This window comes from Branchiostoma lanceolatum, chromosome 6 (assembly GCF_035083965.1).
Source record: "Branchiostoma lanceolatum isolate klBraLanc5 chromosome 6, klBraLanc5.hap2, whole genome shotgun sequence".
Classification (NCBI taxonomy): Eukaryota; Metazoa; Chordata; class Leptocardii; order Amphioxiformes; family Branchiostomatidae; genus Branchiostoma; species Branchiostoma lanceolatum.
The window spans coordinates 166886-185728 of record NC_089727.1 but is presented as its reverse complement, the minus strand read 5'-3'; the positions used below and the strand labels follow the sequence as shown (position 1 = coordinate 185728).

General features: G+C 47.0%; 2 protein-coding genes across 3 annotated transcripts; one reads left to right on the top strand and one right to left on the bottom strand.

The window, feature by feature from the left end:
• Window positions 1-4733: 4733 nt before the first annotated feature.
• LOC136437130 (cholinephosphotransferase 1-like) lies at window positions 4734-13861 on the top strand. The gene is made up of 8 exons (XM_066431608.1): window positions 4734-4874; window positions 10413-10557; window positions 10798-10945; window positions 11792-11873; window positions 12576-12707; window positions 12987-13145; window positions 13243-13395; window positions 13709-13861. The coding sequence occupies exons 1-8, from the start codon at window positions 4734-4736 to the stop codon at window positions 13859-13861; spliced, it is 1113 nt and encodes a 370-aa protein (XP_066287705.1).
• On the bottom strand, window positions 13472-17614 carry LOC136436038 (membrane-spanning 4-domains subfamily A member 8-like). 2 transcript variants are annotated; one of them, XM_066429728.1, is made up of 6 exons: window positions 17447-17614; window positions 16718-16777; window positions 16061-16194; window positions 14836-14971; window positions 14546-14639; window positions 13472-14237 (listed from the first exon to the last, which is right to left on the bottom strand). In XM_066429728.1, the coding sequence occupies exons 1-6, from the start codon at window positions 17606-17608 to the stop codon at window positions 14104-14106; spliced, it is 720 nt and encodes a 239-aa protein (XP_066285825.1). In that variant the 5' UTR covers window positions 17609-17614; the 3' UTR covers window positions 13472-14103. The 2 variants fall into 2 exon arrangements, with proteins under 2 accessions (XP_066285825.1, XP_066285826.1); XM_066429729.1 differs by lacking the exon at window positions 17447-17614 and adding an exon at window positions 17203-17345.
• Between the last annotated feature and the right edge of the window lie 1229 nt (window positions 17615-18843).

The following is an 18843-nucleotide window of genomic DNA, read 5'->3' as shown; positions in this document are numbered from 1 at the left end:
AGAAAACAGCCGTAAGAGTCTGAAATGGAGGCTAGATCTTTCAACCAATATCGATCTTCTAGGAGCTCTTCACATCTGCTTTGAAGCCCAAGCATCTGCTTGGATCACAAATATCTGATGGATCCCAAACATCTGCTTGGAGCCACTACCATGTGCTTTTCTAGATAATTTTCCATTGCTCCCAAGCAGATCTATAGGTCCCAATATCTGCTTTGAGTCCCAACATCTGCTTTAAGCCTCTATATCTGGTCGGAGCTCCAAACACCCAATGGAGCAGAACGAGAAAGGCACAAGCCTCACTCAGAGTGCCAGCCCTTTTTAGCTTTCCACGTCCGCTCGCCACGACCCGCCACCTGGCTGAAAAAAAGAGCTGACACTCAGCAAGGCACTCAGGCTAGAAAGGCATATCTATATATAGAAAGCACATGTTAGTGGCTCCAAGTATATGTTTGAGCTCCAAGCAGACCCTATCTCCATAGCCGACCCCCTTCATACAGCTGACTCTATTTGGCCAATTTCTACTATTTTCCCAGCGACCCGACTGATAGAGAAACTTTTATTGTGAGAACATTTACAAGGCTCAACCATAAAACCTCCTTGGCTCAACCAAGGCGCGAACCTCCCACTGGGACGTGCGCGGGTGACTGGGTTTGTGCCAGAAATCGGTCATAAAAAGATTAGTAACCCGGACATTCGTACGGCTGTTAACATTACCACGCGCGAGGAGGGGAGGCGACAATACAAAAGGTCACTATTGAATAGAAATATTCCGCCCTGTTTGTTATCGCAGATCTTATAATTAGGTTGCAAAACATACTTCTTCTTCCAGTTTGATACGGTCTTCGCAACATATAGATCTGCTTGGAGATTATGGCACATCTATGATCTAGAAAAGAACATATTCCAAGCAGATGTTTGGGCTCCAAGCAGATGTTTGGGCTCCAAGCAGATGTTTGGGATCCAAGCAGATAGTTGGGATCAAAGCAGATGTTTGGGATCCAAGCAGATGCAGAGAGCTCCAAGGAGATCGATATTGGGTGAAAGATTTAGCCTCCATTGAAGACTCCTTCCGGCTATTTTCTTTTTCAAGTTTTACTATTACATTTTTCTTGTTGCTGTCCGGGATTAGGACCGGAAGGCCAACAATAAGAAAAAAAATGTAATGATAAAGCTATAACATGAAAAAGAAAACAGCCGGAAGGAGTCTGCAATATAGGCTATGAAATATATTTTTTTTGAGTGACGGCCGGGCTTCTTTGACTGTCTCTTACTAATCTCCAAGCAAAAGTTTGTGGGGGAGATTGTGACCTTTTTATGATCTTTTATCAAATGCCCCGTTTTTTGGCCCGCTCTCCCCACCAGATGCAAGTTCGTCCCATTCTCATCTATTTGGAACCTAAGATTATTGTCTGGCCTTGTTTGGATCTGGAATATATAGATTTATGTAGGATATGGAGGGATCACTATGTACCTCTGTGGAATGATATACGGTGCCTGGTCTCCCAGGGTAGGGAGTTTTGTATACGAGTACAATCTCTGCTGATCTATAAATGCTGGCACACGGAAGTAATGTTTTTGTTCGTAACGGGCGGCGGTATCAACTCCCCTGTACTTTTATAACAGGCTCTACGAGCCCTTGCGGGTCGCTGGGAAAAGAGTAGAAATTAAATAGAGTCAATTATATGAAGGGAGTCGGCTACGGCCTATTGGACCCTCTCTCCATGATAGCGGACTCCATTCATACAATTGACTCTATTTGGCCAATTTCTACTATTTTCCCAGCGACCCGCAGAGACTGGTAGAGGCTAATAGACGGGTACACAGTATTCCAGGATCTGCGGCACCGAACGTCTTAAGTCTCCGGAGCATAAACATAAATTTGTTGGCCTTCTTGGTAAACTCGCAGACTTGTTTGTCCCATTTCAGATTAGACTGAAACCAGATTCCCAACACTTTACTTGGCAGCGATCACTGCCAGAAGGGATCAGAAGGGGTTTGCCCCCGAGAGTTATGGGTGGAGGGGGAGGTGGGCTCTTCATAAGACATAGTCAGCACCATACATTTCTTAGGGGTTTAAAGTTGCGCAGTGTTGGACCATACTTCAAGTGAATCCACTTGATCATAAAGGTATGACTGTTTGCGCACATTTCTGTTTTCTCCGAGTGTTAAATCGTCCACATATTTCCATCGATCGGCTAAACACTCTGACAGACCACACATGGTGGTCTTTTTACAATCTTCCTGTCATAAAACATCAGAGAGCCACACCTCTTTGTCTCCAGTAAATATCACAAACTTGCACCTGGTGGGGAGAGCGGGCAAAAAAACGGGGCATTTGATAAAAAGGTCACAAACTCTCCACCAGCCTATGTTTGCAGAGTAGTATGCTAAGAGAAGCCCGGCCGTAACTTTCATAGCCTCCATTGCAGACTCCTTCCGGCTGTTTTCTTTGTCAGGTTATAGCTTTACTATAACATTTTTTTTCTTCTTATTGTTGGCCTTCCCGGTCCTAATCCCGGACAGCAACAAGAAAAATGTAATAGTAAAACTTGAAAAAGAAAATAGCCGGAAGGAGTCTTCAATGGAGGCTTAATCTTTCACCCAATATCGATCTCCTTGGAGCTCTCTGCATCTGCTTGGATCCCAAACATCTGCTTTGATCCCAACTATCTGCTTGGATCCCAAACATCTGCTTGGAGCCCAAACATCTGCTTGGAGCCCAAACATCTGCTTGGAATATGTTCTTTTCTAGATCATAGATGTGCCATAATCTCCAAGCAGATCTATATGTTGCGAAGACCGTATCAAACTGGAAGAAGAAGTATGTTTTGCAACCTAATTATAAGATCTGCGATAACAAACAGGGCGGAATATTTCTATTCAATAGTGACCTTTTGTATTGTCGCCTCCCCTCCTCGCGCGTGGTAATGTTAACAGCCGTACGAATGTCCGGGTTACTAATCTTTTTATGACCGATTTCTGGCACAAACCCAGTCACCCGCGCACGTCCCAGTGGGAGGTTCGCGCCTTGGTTGAGCCAAGGAGGTTTTATGGTTGAGCCTTGTAAATGTTCTCACAATAAAAGTTTCTCTATCAGTCGGGTCGCTGGGAAAATAGTAGAAATTGGCCAAATAGAGTCAGCTGTATGAAGGGGGTCGGCTATGGAGATAGGGTCTGCTTGGAGCTCAAACATATACTTGGAGCCACTAACATGTGCTTTCTATATATAGATATGCCTTTCTAGCCTGAGTGCTTGCTGATCCTTGCTGAGTGTCAGCTCTTTTTTTCCAGCCAGGTGGCGGGTCGTGGCGAGCGGACGTGGAAAGCTAAAAAGGGCTGGCGCTCTCAGTGAGGCTTGTGCCTTTCTCGTTCTGCTCAATTAGGTGTTTGGAGCTCCGACCAGATGTAGAGGCTTAAAGCAGATGTTGGGACTCAAAGCAGATATTGGGACCTATAGATCTGCTTGGGAGCAATGGAAAATTATCTAGAAAAGCACATGGTAGTGGCTCCAAGCAGATGTTTGGGATCCATCAGATATTTGTGATCCAAGCAGATGCTTGGGCTTCAAAGCAGATGTGAAGAGCTCCTAGAAGATCGATATTGGTTGAAAGATCTAGCCTCCATTTCAGACTCTTACGGCTGTTTTCTTTGTTAAGTTAAAGCTTTACCATTACATTTTTCTTCTTCTTATTGCTGTCCGGGAAGACCGAGAAGGCCAGCAATAACAAAAAAATGTAATAGTAAAGCTTTAACTTGAAAGTAAACAACCTCACCAACCTCCTTGGCCGGACGGAGTCTGCAATGGAGGCAATGAAAGATCATTTTTTTTCTGAGCGACGGCCGCGGGGTTCTCTAATTGTCCCTTACTACTCTCCAAGCAGAGGTTTGTGAGGCAGCTCGTCACCGTTTTATCATAATATATGCCCCGTTTTCTGTCCGCTAGCCCCATCCAAACTAAAACCACGGGGCATATGATAAAACGGTGACGATCTGCCCCACTAACCTCTGCTTGGAGAGTAGAAGATAGTGACCTTTATATCAAATGTCCCGGGTTTTTTTTTTGCCGCTCTCCCTACCACCAGGTGCATTAGTTTGTATTGTGATAAGCCAATTGGAGACAAAAAGGTGTGATTGTATGATGGTTGTATAAAGACCACCTTGTTGTGTGATCTGCCAGAGTGTCTACAAAATCGACACAAAGGGGCTTGGAAAGTTCATGAGAGGGAATCTTCGAGTACAATCGATGTACGGGCAGCTATTGTGTCTGTTAGTTCTCGCGGGTACTTGTAGCCGCGGTCATATATGGGATTAAAACCATCGCCCATCACTGCTTTTACATTGTAATATACAGACCAAAACATTACTTCCGTATGGCAGTATTCCACAGAAGTACATAGTGATCCCTCCATATCCTAACCCACATAAATCTAAACATTTCAGATCCAAACAAGGCCAGACAACAATTTCAGGTTTCAAATGGATGAGAATGGGACGAATGTCACAATACTTATAGTTACACAATCGATAACAAATGCTCTACTATACTTCCCCATATTTTATCCATCAAGTGACATAGTCGGCTATAACATTCATGTAAATTCATATTCCGATAATGCAATGCGTCTTTACAGAAAGTATGGTGAACTGTAAACTGTCACCCGGCCCGCTGGGCGGTAATCCACACAAGCAGCGAGCTCACGACCACCTTGATTTCCAACCAATGGCTGATCACCATGGAAGGGTTGACGCGTAGTCTGGCGTCTCCGTGGTCAAGCTCCGCCCCCGACATACGGGTCCTGAGCACGTGTCCCCCCCAGACCCGTCTGCATCTCCGCTCAGACCACTTCCGCCGACAGTCACTCGGCGATCACAGGGCGCGTACCGGCCACAGCTGTCCGTTCTCTCTAAAATTTCAAGTTTTTCCAGCTCGTGTTCGTCTTCGTCCGTCAAGGTCACCGCTTCCGGCATCGCGCTAGGATCATGGCAGGTTCCAAGTACTCACAGTCGTGCTTGTACTCTACCCGTGAAGGGACACAAGGGACCTCATGGCGTTGGCAAGTGTCGGGTCGGACGTGCACGCTCCGAGGTCCACTACGATTCTCTGCGCCGGGACTAGAAAGTTCCCCGTTCCCTGGAGGATTTACATTTCAAGAGCCGCTCGAAGGATTTCGCAAAGGGCTTGTGGTCAAGTCTGAGCGAATACGAGGCAGAGGATACGAATACTGTACGCGACCTTCGGGCATTTGGACGACGATTTGATGCGGACAGTCGACAAGAGCATCGCCTATCTGTTGAGTTCACTCAATGAACGGGTTGACGCGTAGTATGGCGCACTTTCGAATATACACGAACAGAATGGTTCACAATTCAATTAATCAATTCAGACAGTATATCCCACGGCACAGTTTAAATCTGGCTAATGCTCACATAGGATATTCTAGCCAGGCATCAAAAATTGTGTCCGTACTACCAAGGAGGTTTTATATAGAAAACCTCCTTGGTACTACTTTGTACCCACACTAATACATTGTGTGCTGCGGCTTTTACAAAACATAGACTGATGACGTCACAAGAACAAGTCTATCATACACGTTGTACATAACATAAACTGATGACGTCACCAGAACGCGTCTATCGTAGACGTTATACACAACATAAACCAATGACGTAAACAGAACACGCCTATTATAAAGGTTCACTCTAGTGTACGTTACGTTAGCGCTCTGCGTTATGATAACGTAAATGACTATGTTACGTTAACGTAATGCGTTATGATAACTACGACTACGTTATATGTTAACGTTGTTTGTTATAATAACTTGAAGGGCCCACATGCGTTACGTTAACTTTAACGTTACGTTAACATAACCCATTTATGTGCGTAACGTATAACCACAAAACGTGACGTCTACGTAGATACGATATTTTGATCTAAAAATGCCACGACATATGTATGTCACGTTTAGTACGTGACGTATATGCCTTATGTGACGTATGACCTGTTATACGTGACGTTTGGACGAGAAATCGTACGTTTTTTTATGTAGGTAATTTTGACACGGAAATTGCAAAACCATATGTATGTCACGTATCCGTACGTTCCGGCATACGTGACGTAGGCCTTTCATACGTGACGTATTGACCCCCAATACGTCACGTATAAACGCCAAAACGTGACGTTTTTTACGTACGTAATTTTGACACGGAAATGATGCCATATTGTGTGCTGCGGCTTTTACAAAACATAGACTGATGACGTCACAAGAACAAGTCTATCATACACGTTGTACATAACATAAACCGATGACGTCACAAGAACGCGTCTATCGTAGACGTTATACACAACATAAACCAATGACGTAAACAGAACACGCCTATTATAAAGGTTCACTCTAGTGTACGTTACGTTAGCGCTCTGCGTTATGATAACGTAAATGACTATGTTACGTTAACGTAATGCGTTATGATAACTACGACTACGTTATGTTAACGTTGTTTGTTATAATAACTTGAAGGGCCTACATTCGTTACGTTAACGTGGTACGTTAACATAACCCATTTATGTGCGTAACGTATAACCACAAAACGTGACGTCTACGTAGATACGATATTTTGATCTAAAAATGCCACGACATATGTATGTCACGTTTAGTACGTGACGTATATGCCTTATGTGACGTATGACCTGTTATACGTGACGTTTGGACGAGAAATCGTACGTTTTTTTATGTAGGTAATTTTGACACGGAAATTGCAAAACCATATGTATGTCACGTATCCGTACGTTCCGGCATACGTGACGTAGGCCTTTCATACGTGACGTATTGACCCCCAATACGTCACGTATAAACGCCAAAACGTGACGTTTTTTACGTACGTAATTTTGACACGGAAATGATGCCATAGGCGCCGCCGCTCCTATACGTTCTGTAACAGGGAATCCCCCGTGTCTATCTCCATGCGCCGCCGTTCCTGTACGTTCTGTAACAGGGAATCCCCCGTGTCTATCTCCAGACGCCGACGTTCCTGTACGTTCTATAACATGAATCCCCCGTGTCTATCTCCAGGCGTCGCCGTTCCTGTACGTTCTGTAACATGAATCCCCCGTGGCTATCTCCAGACGCCGCCGTTCCTGTACGTTCTGTAACATGAATCCCCCGTGTCTATCTCCAGGCGTCGCCGTTCCTGTACGTTCTGTAACAGGGAATCCCCCGTGTCTATCTCCAGGCGCCGCCGCTCCTATACGTTCTGTAACATGAATCCCCCGTGGCTATCTCCAGACGCCGCCGTTCCTTAACGTTCTGTGACATGAATCCCCCGTGTCTATCCCCAGGCGCCGCCGTTCCTGTACGTTCTGTAACATGAATCCCCCGTGGCTATCTCCAGACGCCGCCGTTCCTGTACGTTCTGTAACATGAATCCCCCGTGTCTATCTCCAGGCGCCGCCGCTCATATACGTTCTGTAACAGGGAATCCCCCGTGTCTATCTCCATGCGCAGCCGTTCCTGTACGTTCTGTAACAGGGAATCCCCCGTGTCTATCTCCAGACGCCGCCGTTCCTGTACGTTCTATAACATGAATCCCCCGTGTCTATCTCCAGGCGTCGCCGTTCCTGTACGTTCTGTAACATGAATCCCCCGTGGCTATCTCCAGACGCCGCCGTTCCTGTACGTTCTGTAACATGAATCCCCCGTGTCTATCTCCAGGCGCCGCCGCTCCTATACGTTCTGTAACATGAATCCCCGTGTCTATCTCCAGGCGCCGCCGCTCCTATACGTTCTGTAACAGGGAATCCCCCGTGTCTATCTCCATGCGACGCCGTTCCTGTACGTTCTGTAACATGAATCCCCCGTGTCTATCTCCAGGCGCCGCCGTTCCTGTACGTTCTGTAACATGAATCCCCCGTGTCTATCTCCAGGCGCCGCCGTTCCTGTACGTTCTGTAACATGAATCCCCCGTGTCTATCTCCAGGCGCCGCCGCTCCTATACGTTCTGTAACATGAATCCCCCGTGTCTATCTCCAGGCGTCGCCGTTCCTGTACGTTCTGTAACAGGGAATCCCCCGTGTCTATCTCCAGACGCCGCCGTTCCTGTACGTTCTATAACATGAATCCCCCGTGTCTATCTCCAGGCGTCGCCGTTCCTGTACGTTCTGTAACATGAATCCCCCGTGGCTATCTCCAGACGCCGCCGTTCCTGTACGTTCTGTAACATGAATCCCCCGTGTCTATCTCAAGGCGTCGCCGTTCCTGTACGTTCTGTAACAGGGAATCCCCCGTGTCTATCTCCAGGCGCCGCCGCTCCTATACGTTCTGTAACATGAATCCCCCGTGGCTATCTCCAGGCGTCGCCGCTCCTATACGTTCTATAACATGAATCCCATGTGTCTATCTCCAGACGCCGCCGTTTCTGTACGTTCTGTAACAGGGAATCCCCCGTGTCTATCTCCAGGCGTCGCCGCTCCTATACGTTCTATAACATGAATCCCATGTGTCTATCCCCAGGCGCCGCCGTTCCTTAACGTTCTGTGACATGAATCCCCCGTGTCTATCCCCAGGCGCCGCCGTTGCTGTACGTTCTGTAACATGAATCCCCCGTGGCTATCTCCAGACGCCGCCGTTCCTGTACGTTCTGTAACATGAATCCCCCGTGTCTATCTCCAGGCGCCGCCGCTCCTATACGTTCTGTAACAGGGAATCCCCCGTGTCTATCTCCATGCGCCGCCGTTCCTGTACGTTCTGTAACAGGGAATCCCCCGTGTCTATCTCCAGACGCCGCCGTTCCTGTACGTTCTATAACATGAATCCCCCGTGTCTATCTCCAGGCGTCGCCGTTCCTGTACGTTCTGTAACATGAATCCCCCGTGGCTATCTCCAGACGCCGCCGTTCCTGTACGTTCTGTAACATGAATCCCCCGTGTCTATCTCCAGGCGCCGCCGCTCCTATACGTTCTGTAACATGAATCCCCGTGTCTATCTCCAGGCGCCGCCGCTCCTATACGTTCTGTAACAGGGAATCCCCCGTGTCTATCTCCATGCGACGCCGTTCCTTTACGTTCTGTAACATGAATCCCCCGTGTCTATCTCCAGGCGCCGCCGTTCCTGTACGTTCTGTAACATGAATCCCCCGTGTCTATCTCCAGGCGCCGCCGTTCCTGTACGTTCTGTAACATGAATCCCCCGTGTCTATCTCCAGGCGCCGCCGCTCCTATACGTTCTGTAACATGAATCCCCCGTATCTATCTCCAGGCGCCGCCGTTCCTGTACGTTCTATAACATGAATCCCCCGTGTCTATCTCCAGGCGCCGCCGCTCCTATACGTTCTGTAGCATGAATCCCCCGTGTCTATCTCCAGGCGCCGCCGTTCCTGTACGTTCTATAACATGAATCCCCGTGTCTATCTCCAGGCGCCGCCGCTCCTATACGTTCTGTAACATGAATCCCCCGTGTCTATCTCCAGGCGCCGCCGCTCCTATACGTTCTGTAACATGAATCCCCGTGTCTATCTCCAGGCGCCGCCGCTCCTATACGTTCTGTAACAGGGAATCCCCCGTGTCTATCTCCATGCGCCGCCGTTCCTGTACGTTCTGTAACATGAATCCCCCGTGTCTATCTCCAGGCGCCGCCGTTCCTGTACGTTCTGTAACATGAATCCCCGTGTCTATCCCCAGGCGCCGCCGTTCCTGTACGTTCTGTAACATGAATCCCCCGTGTCTATCTCCAGGCGCCGCCGCTCTTGTACGTTCTATAACATGAATCCCCCGTGTCTATCTCCAGACGCCGCCGTTCCTGTACGTTCTGTAACATGAATCCCCCGTGTCTATCTCCATGCGCCGCCGTTCCTGTACGTTCTGTAACATGAATCCCCCGTGTCTATCTCCAGGCGCCGCCGCTCCTGTACGTTCTATAACATGAATCCCCCGTGTCTATCTCCAGGCGCCGCCGCTCCTATACGTTCTGTAACAGGGAATTCCCCGTGTCTATCTCCCGGCGCCGCCGTTCCTGTACGTTCTGTAACATGAATCCCCCCTGTCTATCCCCAGGCGCCGCCGTTCCTGTACGTTCTGTAACATGAATCCCCCGTGTCTATCTCCAGGCGTCGCCGTTCCTGTACGTTCTGTAACAGGGAATCCCCCGTGTCTATCTCCAGGCGCCGCCGCTCCTATACGTTCTGTAACATGAATCCCCCGTGTCTATCTCCAGGCGCCGCCGCTCCTCTACGTTCTGTAACATGAATCCCCCGTGTCTATCTCCAGGCGCCGCCGTTCCTCTACGTTCTGTAACATGAATCCCCGTGTCCATCTCCAGGCGCCGCCGTTCCTGTACGTTCTGTAACATGAATCCCCGTGTCCATCTCCAGGCGCCGCCGTTCCTGTACGTTCTGTAACATGAATCCCCCGTGTATATCCCCAGGCGCCGCGGTTCCTGTACGTTCTGTGCGCGGCCGGCGTCTTGCTGTACCAGCTGATGGACGCCCTGGACGGACACCAGGCAAGGAAGGTTCAGGACACGCCGCTAGAGATCGGTTTTGATCATGGCGCCGACTCCGTCTCTCTAGGTCAGCCCTTTAAAATCTTACAATTAAAGTAACCTAATAAAACAAACAAACCTACCGTAATGTAGATAGTAAATATAGTACCCTGATCTACTGAATTTGAATTTTGATTGCTGATATTCCAAGTGCATGTGTGGACTGGACATTTCTGATTCAAGTCTAAAGAAAATAATTTTTTGTATCCCATGTTCCGAAATCTGAAAATCTTTGTGAAAACTATATATATCACCGTATATTTGACAGTATATTTGACGATGGCGACGTGCTGTGCTCTTCAGCTGGGAACCAACCCGTTCCTCATGCTGGCCTTTTGTATGACCGCCTCAGCCGTCTTCTATGTGCTGCACTGGAACCTGTACGCCACCAGAGTCTTCAAGTACCTTTGGCCCATGTAAGTACGCCGCAGGGGTCTTCAAGTACCCCTGGCCCCGGCAAATAGGCCACAGAGGTCTTCAAGTACCTCTGACCCCGGCAAATAGACCACAGAGGTCTTCAAGTACCCCTGACCCTTGTAAGTACGCCACAGGGGTCTTCAAGTACCCCTGGCCCTTGTAAGTACGCCACAGGGGTCTTCAAGTACCACTGGCCCTTGTAAGTACGCCACAGAGGTCTTCAAGTACCCCTGGCCCCGGCAAATAGGCCACAGAGGTCTTCAAGTACCTCTGACCCCGGCAAATAGACCACAGAGGTCTTCAAGTACCTCTGGCCCTTGTAAGTACGCCACAGGGGTCTTCAAGTACCTCTGGCCCTGGCAAGTACCTCTGGCCGTTCTAACTACGCCACCGTGAGGGACCTTCAAGTACATCCGGTCTGCGTAAGTACGCCACATGGGTCATTTCGTGTCTCTGACCCTCGTAAGTACGCCACATGGGTCATTTCGTGTCTCTGACCCTCGTAAGTACGCCACAGGGGTTTTGAAGTACCTCTGGTCTTAGTGTAACACCACATGAGTCATGAATTACCAAGTAACGATATTCCTCTGTCTTAGTACCATGATAGCATGATTAGTAGCGTTATGTGCACGCAAATGTTCTGAGGAAGAAAATAATACTTCAGGAAGGATTTCTCGTAATCAGCAAGAGGAATCGATCGGTTAGTTTATTAGTATTTTGCGGTCTTTTTTTGCGCACAACATTGGGCAGTGCATAGAAACACTGTCCGCAAAATGCCAACGACATGTCAGCTTGTACCTAAAGTTACCCTACATATTGACAACAGCATATTTACATCTCTGCAGCGCTGAGACGGAGACGCAGTTAGCCGCCAGCCTGGTCTTCCTGACGTCAGCAGCCTTGGGCCCGTCTGTGTGGAGCACGCAGGTGAGGGAAGGGGGGGGGGGGGGGTGCTGGGGTAGGGGGTACAGCTGGAGGGGGGGGGTATGGCGTACAGCTGGCATCATTGGAACATTAGAACGCCTCCGTTCCATCACGGTGCTCCAAAAGGCATAGATTTTTACTAACTTGGAATACATGAATATCGATAAGGACTCGATGTCAATCACTCCTTTCATTATTAGCAACAATAGCAGCAAACTGACAAAAAAGAGGAACATTCAAGTCCTGACAGATTAAACGTACTCGTATGACGTTATGTTGTCAGCGTCATGACTTTAGTTTTCAAGCCAAATATAAATGGAGGAGGGGTCGGGGCTACTTATTGCATGCGGAATATTTGATGTAGGTTTTACAGTTGACAAGCAGCTAGAGTGGATGCAACTAAATGCAAATCATAAACGTACAAATGACGAAAAAAACAGAAATACCTGCATACATTTCTTATAATTACTTTATTTTGATATACGATCGATCGAAACTGTTCACAAACTGTACACATTTCCCAGTCTTCGTTAGGCTTACGGATCGTATAACTACAAGCCCTATGTACGACCTTGAGTTGTCACGTTGTGTGCAATAAGTAACGTTATCAGTTGTGCATCCCTCTGTACGACCTTGAGTTGTCGCGTTGTGTGCAATAAGTAACGTTATCAGTTGTGCATCTCATGGCGAATTGTGATATTCCAGGTCCCATTGGTCGGCGTACAGGTCAAAGTTGCTCTAGTCTGCGCATGTCTGGCCGGAGGCGTGGTGACGTGTGCGCAGGGATTGTGGGAGATTTTCCTTAGACTTTTTCACAGCGCAGGGAAGACTGTCCAGGTAAGCTCATTTACACTCAAGTTGTTTACAAGTAAGTAACATCTGCAGTTAACTTACAGGTATTACTAAGTTCATTTACACTTTGTTTACAAGTAAGTAACATCTGCAGTTTACTTACAGAATCACAACATAAGAAAGACTGTCCAGGTACGTTCAGCTGCACTTTGCTTACAGTAGAGTCCTCGGAGACTGCCAGCGATTTTGCCACCCAGAATACTTAGAAACCACAACGTCTTTAAGATTTTGAAATAAGAAATCTATTTTTCACTATTACTTCAGGCCACGGATGTCGCGGCCCCTTCGGCCATCCTGTCTGTCGTCCTAGCCACAGCCGTTCTCGTTCCCAGCCTGCTGGACACTCCGCTGTTCCTGAACCAGCCTTGTGTTTTTACTCTCGTTCTCGGGACAGCAATGGCCAAGGGCAACGCTCGGCTCATAGTACGTATGTGGGGAATGGCATGAAATAATCCAAACATGACTTTATCATTCGACTTTATAAAAGATAAAATGAGAACGAGTAAATTTGCCGTTGCAGGGTGCGCACAGCACCTTCAGCGACGCTCCGTGCGTGGACTCCTGCCTCCTCGTCCCCGGACTCATGCTCGTCATGTCCGGGCTGAACGGCGTCACTTCCGGTCTGCACGATAGGACCGGATATTGTGACAGCCGCCTGCTGATAGCTCTCTTGGTCAGTATAAAAACGACAGCGTTTCGGTATCAGAATGTTTGTCTTCAATGTGTGCATTCATAAAAGAGGACAAACCTTTATTTATAGTTTGAAGCAATGGCGTTTAATAGAAGATAGAACTATTTGATGTACAGACGTTTAGAGCCATAATTTCTCCTTTTTAGCTATGACTGTCATTTGTTTAGACACAGGTGATGACAGGGCGGATATGGTGTTAGTAAGCTTTTTTATCTATTTGTTCGTTTATTGCAGGTGGTGTCCACAGCTGGACTGGTATAACTTTGTTTCTTTGTCTGTTTCTTTGTTTTTGCAGGTTATTGCCACTGCTGACCTGGTGTGGTACTGCCAAGCGCTGGCTGTGGACATGTGTGACGGGATGGGGATCTCTTGTTTTACCGTCAACCCGGAAAAACCCTTGATCTTTAACACAGTCAGGATAGGAAATGACAACTTAAAGGCTGACTGATTCCCCCATTCGGTTAACAAAGCGAAAGCCTACCACTATGTATATCAGATGATATCAAATAGGTCATCATGTATTCATGTAGATATCACTGCGGTAATGTTCATTAGGTCCAGAAGATTAGATTTGTTTGAAAGCACGAAGTAGAAAATTTCAGGATAATAGGATTTCTTAAGTCATTGAAGCAAGCCTGCTGTTGGCAAGTCTGCAGTATTTGTGTAGGAGTAGAATTTACTTCTGGCACATCAGGCAGGGCGTTTGGACTCCACGGGAGGCGGCTGTGTGTAAGGCGGAGGGGCGTGGTCCGGGCTGTACACCTGCACGGGGACACCTGCCCCATACACCTGGGGAGTCGCTCCTGCCGCAGGGACTGGCGCTCCTGTAGAAGAGAAGTGTTATTTCTATCATTTTTATTTTCATTTTAGGGAAATATCAAAGGCTTCAAGGTTCCTTGTAGAAGCTAAGCACGTATTAGCGGATTACAATGTCGTAAAAAATGTCCATGTCAGCGATTGCTCAGGCCAGATTTTTTTTCAAAAGGATCAGCAGAGTCTGCTGAAGTTGGCCTAAAATAATTAAGCATTTATTCAACCGAATCAAAAGAATCGAAAGGGCTAAAATTACCTAATAGAGTTGAAAGACTTCTGTACAGACCCCATAAAAGTGCCAGATGCTACAGAAACGTACCTGTCTGCATGATGATGTAACCACCCTGACTGGCCGGCACACCTGTACCCTGTACCAGCACACCTGTACCTGGTGCTGAGGTGTAAATCACGATCTGGAGGATGGAGAGAGAGAGGAAGGATGTGATGATCTTGATATTCTTTTACCCTGTAACTGTCTGCCATACTGGTGTGCAAGTGTAATATAGATGTGTCCGAGTGTGTGTGCGTTTGTGTGTGTGTGTGTGTGCAAGGCATGAGATTGTGTGTGTGTAAAGTGTGCAATGTCCAGTGCATAAAGATTATACCCACCTGGTTAGTGTTGGATCTCGGTGTTGCCAGACCACAGCAGGACATGATGGATGCCACAAACGCCATCACGAGCTCGGCCAGAGCCAGCACCATGGCCACTACGTGGAGGGCAATGGCCTCTTTGTCACAGTAAACCCTGCAGAACCACACGGCCAAGTGTCATGTCATGGAGACCTGCTTAGAATAAGGTGTCGGGCTTTGCTGTTTACGTGAGAGACATGCCCCCCTTTTCAGCTCTGATGATTTTAATGAATGAATTAATGGAGACCTTTATTGCAGATTTTTGCCACACTGGGCTAAGTACAGTTCACAGCAAAAAAGGATGAACAGATAGTTAATAGATGCAAACAAAACCATTATTATATGAATTCAACTTCTCCTCGCTTGTGAGTTAAAGTACAGATAAAAGAACAGATCTTAGTGTCGGCACAGGAGCCAGCTGGTACTCAAAATAATCAGTAACCTTCCGGTTAAAAAAAGGTAGAAAAAGCAAAGAGTAAAGAAATGTAAGTTTGGGATTTATTCCATATAAAAGAAAGACCTACTTTGAAAATCAACATAAAAAGCCTAAAAAACTAATGAAATAAGATATGATTGCCTTCTAAATTTAACACGGTGCTCATACCTTACATATAAGTCACCACGATGACCATACCTTACATATAAGTCACCACGATGACCATACCTTACATATAAGTCACCACGATGACCATACCTTACATATAAGTCACCACGATGACCATACCTTATATATAAGTCACCACGATGACCATACCTTATATATAAGTCACCACGATGACCATACCTTATATATAAGTCACCACGATGACCATACCTTATATATAAGTCACCACGATGACCATACCTTATATATAAGTCACCACGATGACCATACCTTATATATAAGTCACCACGATGACCATACCTTATATATAAGTCACCACGATGACCATACCTTACATATAAGTCACCACGATGACCATACCTTACATATAAGTCACCACGATGACCATACCTTACATATAAGTCACCACGATGACAATACCTTACATATAAGTCACCACGATGACCATACCTTACATATAAGTCACCACGATGACCATACCTTACATATAAGTCACCACGATGACCATACCTTATATATAAGTCACCACGATGACCATACCTTACATATAAGTCACCACGATGACCATACCTTATATATAAGTCACCACGATGACCATACCTTATATATAAGTCACCACGGTACTCATACGTGTAACAATAGCTCGCATCCAGGATTATGCCGATCCCGCCCAGACCGATACATGTTGCCGTCGACAGGATCGAGAAAATCGCCAGTACCAGGAACCCAGAAATCTATGGGCACAAAACAAGGGTCACACAAAACATGGGTCAGCACCAGGAACACAGAAATTCGTGGACACAAAACATGGGTTACACCCTTGGTTACACAAAACATGGGTCGGCAGCAGGAACCTAGAAAACTGCAGGGGAAAGAATATGGTTTACACAAAACATGGGTCACACAAAACATGTGTCAAGACGAGGGACCCCGAAATCTGTGGACACGAAACATGGGTACGTTACAAAGCATTGTAAACTTCCGAATATGAAAATCAAGCAACATAGCAAAGTGAGGTTCTGTAATATTTTACTCTTACTTGGGAACTAGAGTACCCGTACCAGGCCCCAGCTCCCGTGGGCTTGCACAGTGCAGCACGACACACATATGCAGGGAAACTGGTCATAGTTTTATTTGCTGATGTGGCAGATCATGAAATGACACAGTTGAATTCTTTTAAAAATTTTTCTAAACAATGACCTCAAATCTGAGTCACTATTAGAGGTTAAACAAAAGTAATATGACATCTGCCCTTACCAGACATTTGTTGGTGGGGTGTTTTGCACTGAAAATTCCCAAGATCCCCGTCACCACCACCTGTTGGGAAGAAAGGGGCAAACTTCAGTCTTCTCAACACTTGAAAACAAATATGGGAAAAAAAGAAAAGGCAAATGTGACCCCGAACTTCTGTACTCTAAATATGTGACCCCAACGTTCTTTAATAAAAAGATCATGACTTTAACCATGACTAGTATTCTGAACGAATCTCCTGAATGAACTAAAATCCTGATGAAGATGCCGCTCCAGAAGGACCCGCTGATGTCGTGGAAGTTTTAGAGTTATGGTATGTACATGCAGAGTACTTAGTACTTAGCCAGCGAGCCCTTCTGGAGCGGCGTCTTCCTAAGTACTGTACACGTACATCCTAACCCTAGTGTTTCAGTTAGGGTATGATGTACAGTACTGTTAGGATTAGGGTGTACTTGTACAGTAGGGTTAGGATGTACGTGTACAGTACTTACGAAGACGCCGCTCCAGATGGGCCCGCTGGCGAAGTGGAAGAACGTTAGGACCTGCATGCTGCTGAAGACGGTTAGGGTTAGGATGTACATGTACAGTACTGTAAGGGTTAGGGTTAGGGTTAGGATGTACTGTTAGGGTTAGGGTGTACATGTACAGTACTTACGAAGACGCCGCTCTAGAAGGGCCCGCTGGCGTAGTGGAAGAGTTAGGGTTATGTTATGTATGATGGTGTGCAGTACTTACGAAGACGCCGCTCCAGATGGGCCCGCTGGCGTAGTGGAAGAACGTTAGGACCTGCATGCTGCTGAAGACGGCGTCGGCCGCGCTGCCCAGGACGATGCTGAGGGAACCCAGGACAACCAGTGCCCAGCCAAGGCCCCGGATGTACTTGTCATTGTACGCCATGCTAGGACCTGTCGGTAAGAACAAGTTAGTCAGGGATAGCAGACTTCGAACACCCCCCTGGACCAGTCCGTAAGAACAACAAGGCAGTCAGAGATATAGCGGACTTCCCCCTCCCTATCTCACGGTATCCAGGGTCTCTCTAAAACAGTGCCCAGTCGCTTCGCTATTGTGTGAAGTTTGCCATTCTAAAAATATACTGCTGAAAAGATCGCCATTGGTCTACACAGGGTTCCATAGCCGCACGAAGTGGCGCGCTAGTTACTATATTGTTCAGGTACAGATGGAGTCCTTGGTATCTGTATACATCAAGCCCCCCAACCCGCCCCGCTCCCCTCCCCCTAGCACACCGTTACCTTCTCTAGACCGTGTCCTTGCTTGTGTTGTTCTTGTTTGTCTGCCTTTTCTCCTGTGCACAGAAGCCAGCGGAATGACGAGCGCTGCAAGAACTTCCGGGTTGCCTACTACATGACGTAATGCTGGCTGACTTCTCCTTGCGATTTTGCCAAGAAGTGCATGTCTCTCCGACGGTACGCAGTGCCGTTAGATATACTAAAGTGGTCGAACCTTAGACTAAGGAGAAGCATGCCGCTTTCCTACGTGAGATAGTACAAAGCGGCTCTGCTGCGGCTCGCGTTTCCAGCCAAGCACGTTGGGGCACCCATATTACTCGATAAGTGTGTTGGGACGCTTCAACTCGTTTAACAGAGTATAATTAGGTATGTATGTATGTATGTATGTATGTGTGTATGCATGTGTGTATGTATGTATGTGTTGGGTTTATTTACGTGCGTAGGTTTGACGTTTGAGCCTTATGCCTGAAGCTTACTTATACACGGGGTCTCTTACTGTACATCACCATCCAAAATGGCAGATGCAGTCCCTTGCAACATACGGCCAAGTTGTGTGTCCGACCCTAGGATCGAACTCCAACCCATTTACGGAATTTGATCCAGATGACCAAACAGCGAGGTTTCTGGGCGTTAGCCGTTACCGCTGGCGCCCACATCACAATGGAAGCAGCAGTTTGTGAGCTGCAGTGTTTAGTGTTCATTTGATGGACAGTGAGTGTTTCATACACTACGACTTGCTTCAGGCCCCTGTAACGTATTACTTAGCATTTTCTTCCATCGACGATACTACTGCACTATCGGCATGTAATGTCAGAACCAACACTATAAATAATCTATATAATCTAACAAGGTCAATGGCGAGAGAACACATAGGCACGTGGTAGC

What these genes read in the sequence shown, in the direction of transcription:
- LOC136437130 (XM_066431608.1), top strand. Translation starts at nt 4,734, where the DNA reads ATGGAAGGGTTGACGCGTAGTCTGGCGTCTCCGTGGTCAAGCTCCGCC. An exon ending in AGTCACTCGGCGATCACAGG is followed by an intron (nt 4,875 to 10,412) that starts GCGCGTACCGGC and finishes GTATATCCCCAG; the next exon opens with GCGCCGCGGTTCCTGTACGT. An exon ending in CGCCGACTCCGTCTCTCTAG is followed by an intron (nt 10,558 to 10,797) that starts GTCAGCCCTTTA and finishes TATATTTGACAG; the next exon opens with TATATTTGACGATGGCGACG.
- LOC136436038 (XM_066429728.1), bottom strand. Translation starts at nt 17,608, where the DNA reads ATGGCGTACAATGACAAGTACATCCGGGGCCTTGGCTGGGCACTGGTT. An exon ending in CGAGATCCAACACTAACCAG is followed by an intron (nt 14,640 to 14,835) that starts GTGGGTATAATC and finishes TCCATCCTCCAG; the next exon opens with ATCGTGATTTACACCTCAGC. An exon ending in TTACATCATCATGCAGACAG is followed by an intron (nt 14,238 to 14,545) that starts GTACGTTTCTGT and finishes TCTCTTCTACAG; the next exon opens with GAGCGCCAGTCCCTGCGGCA.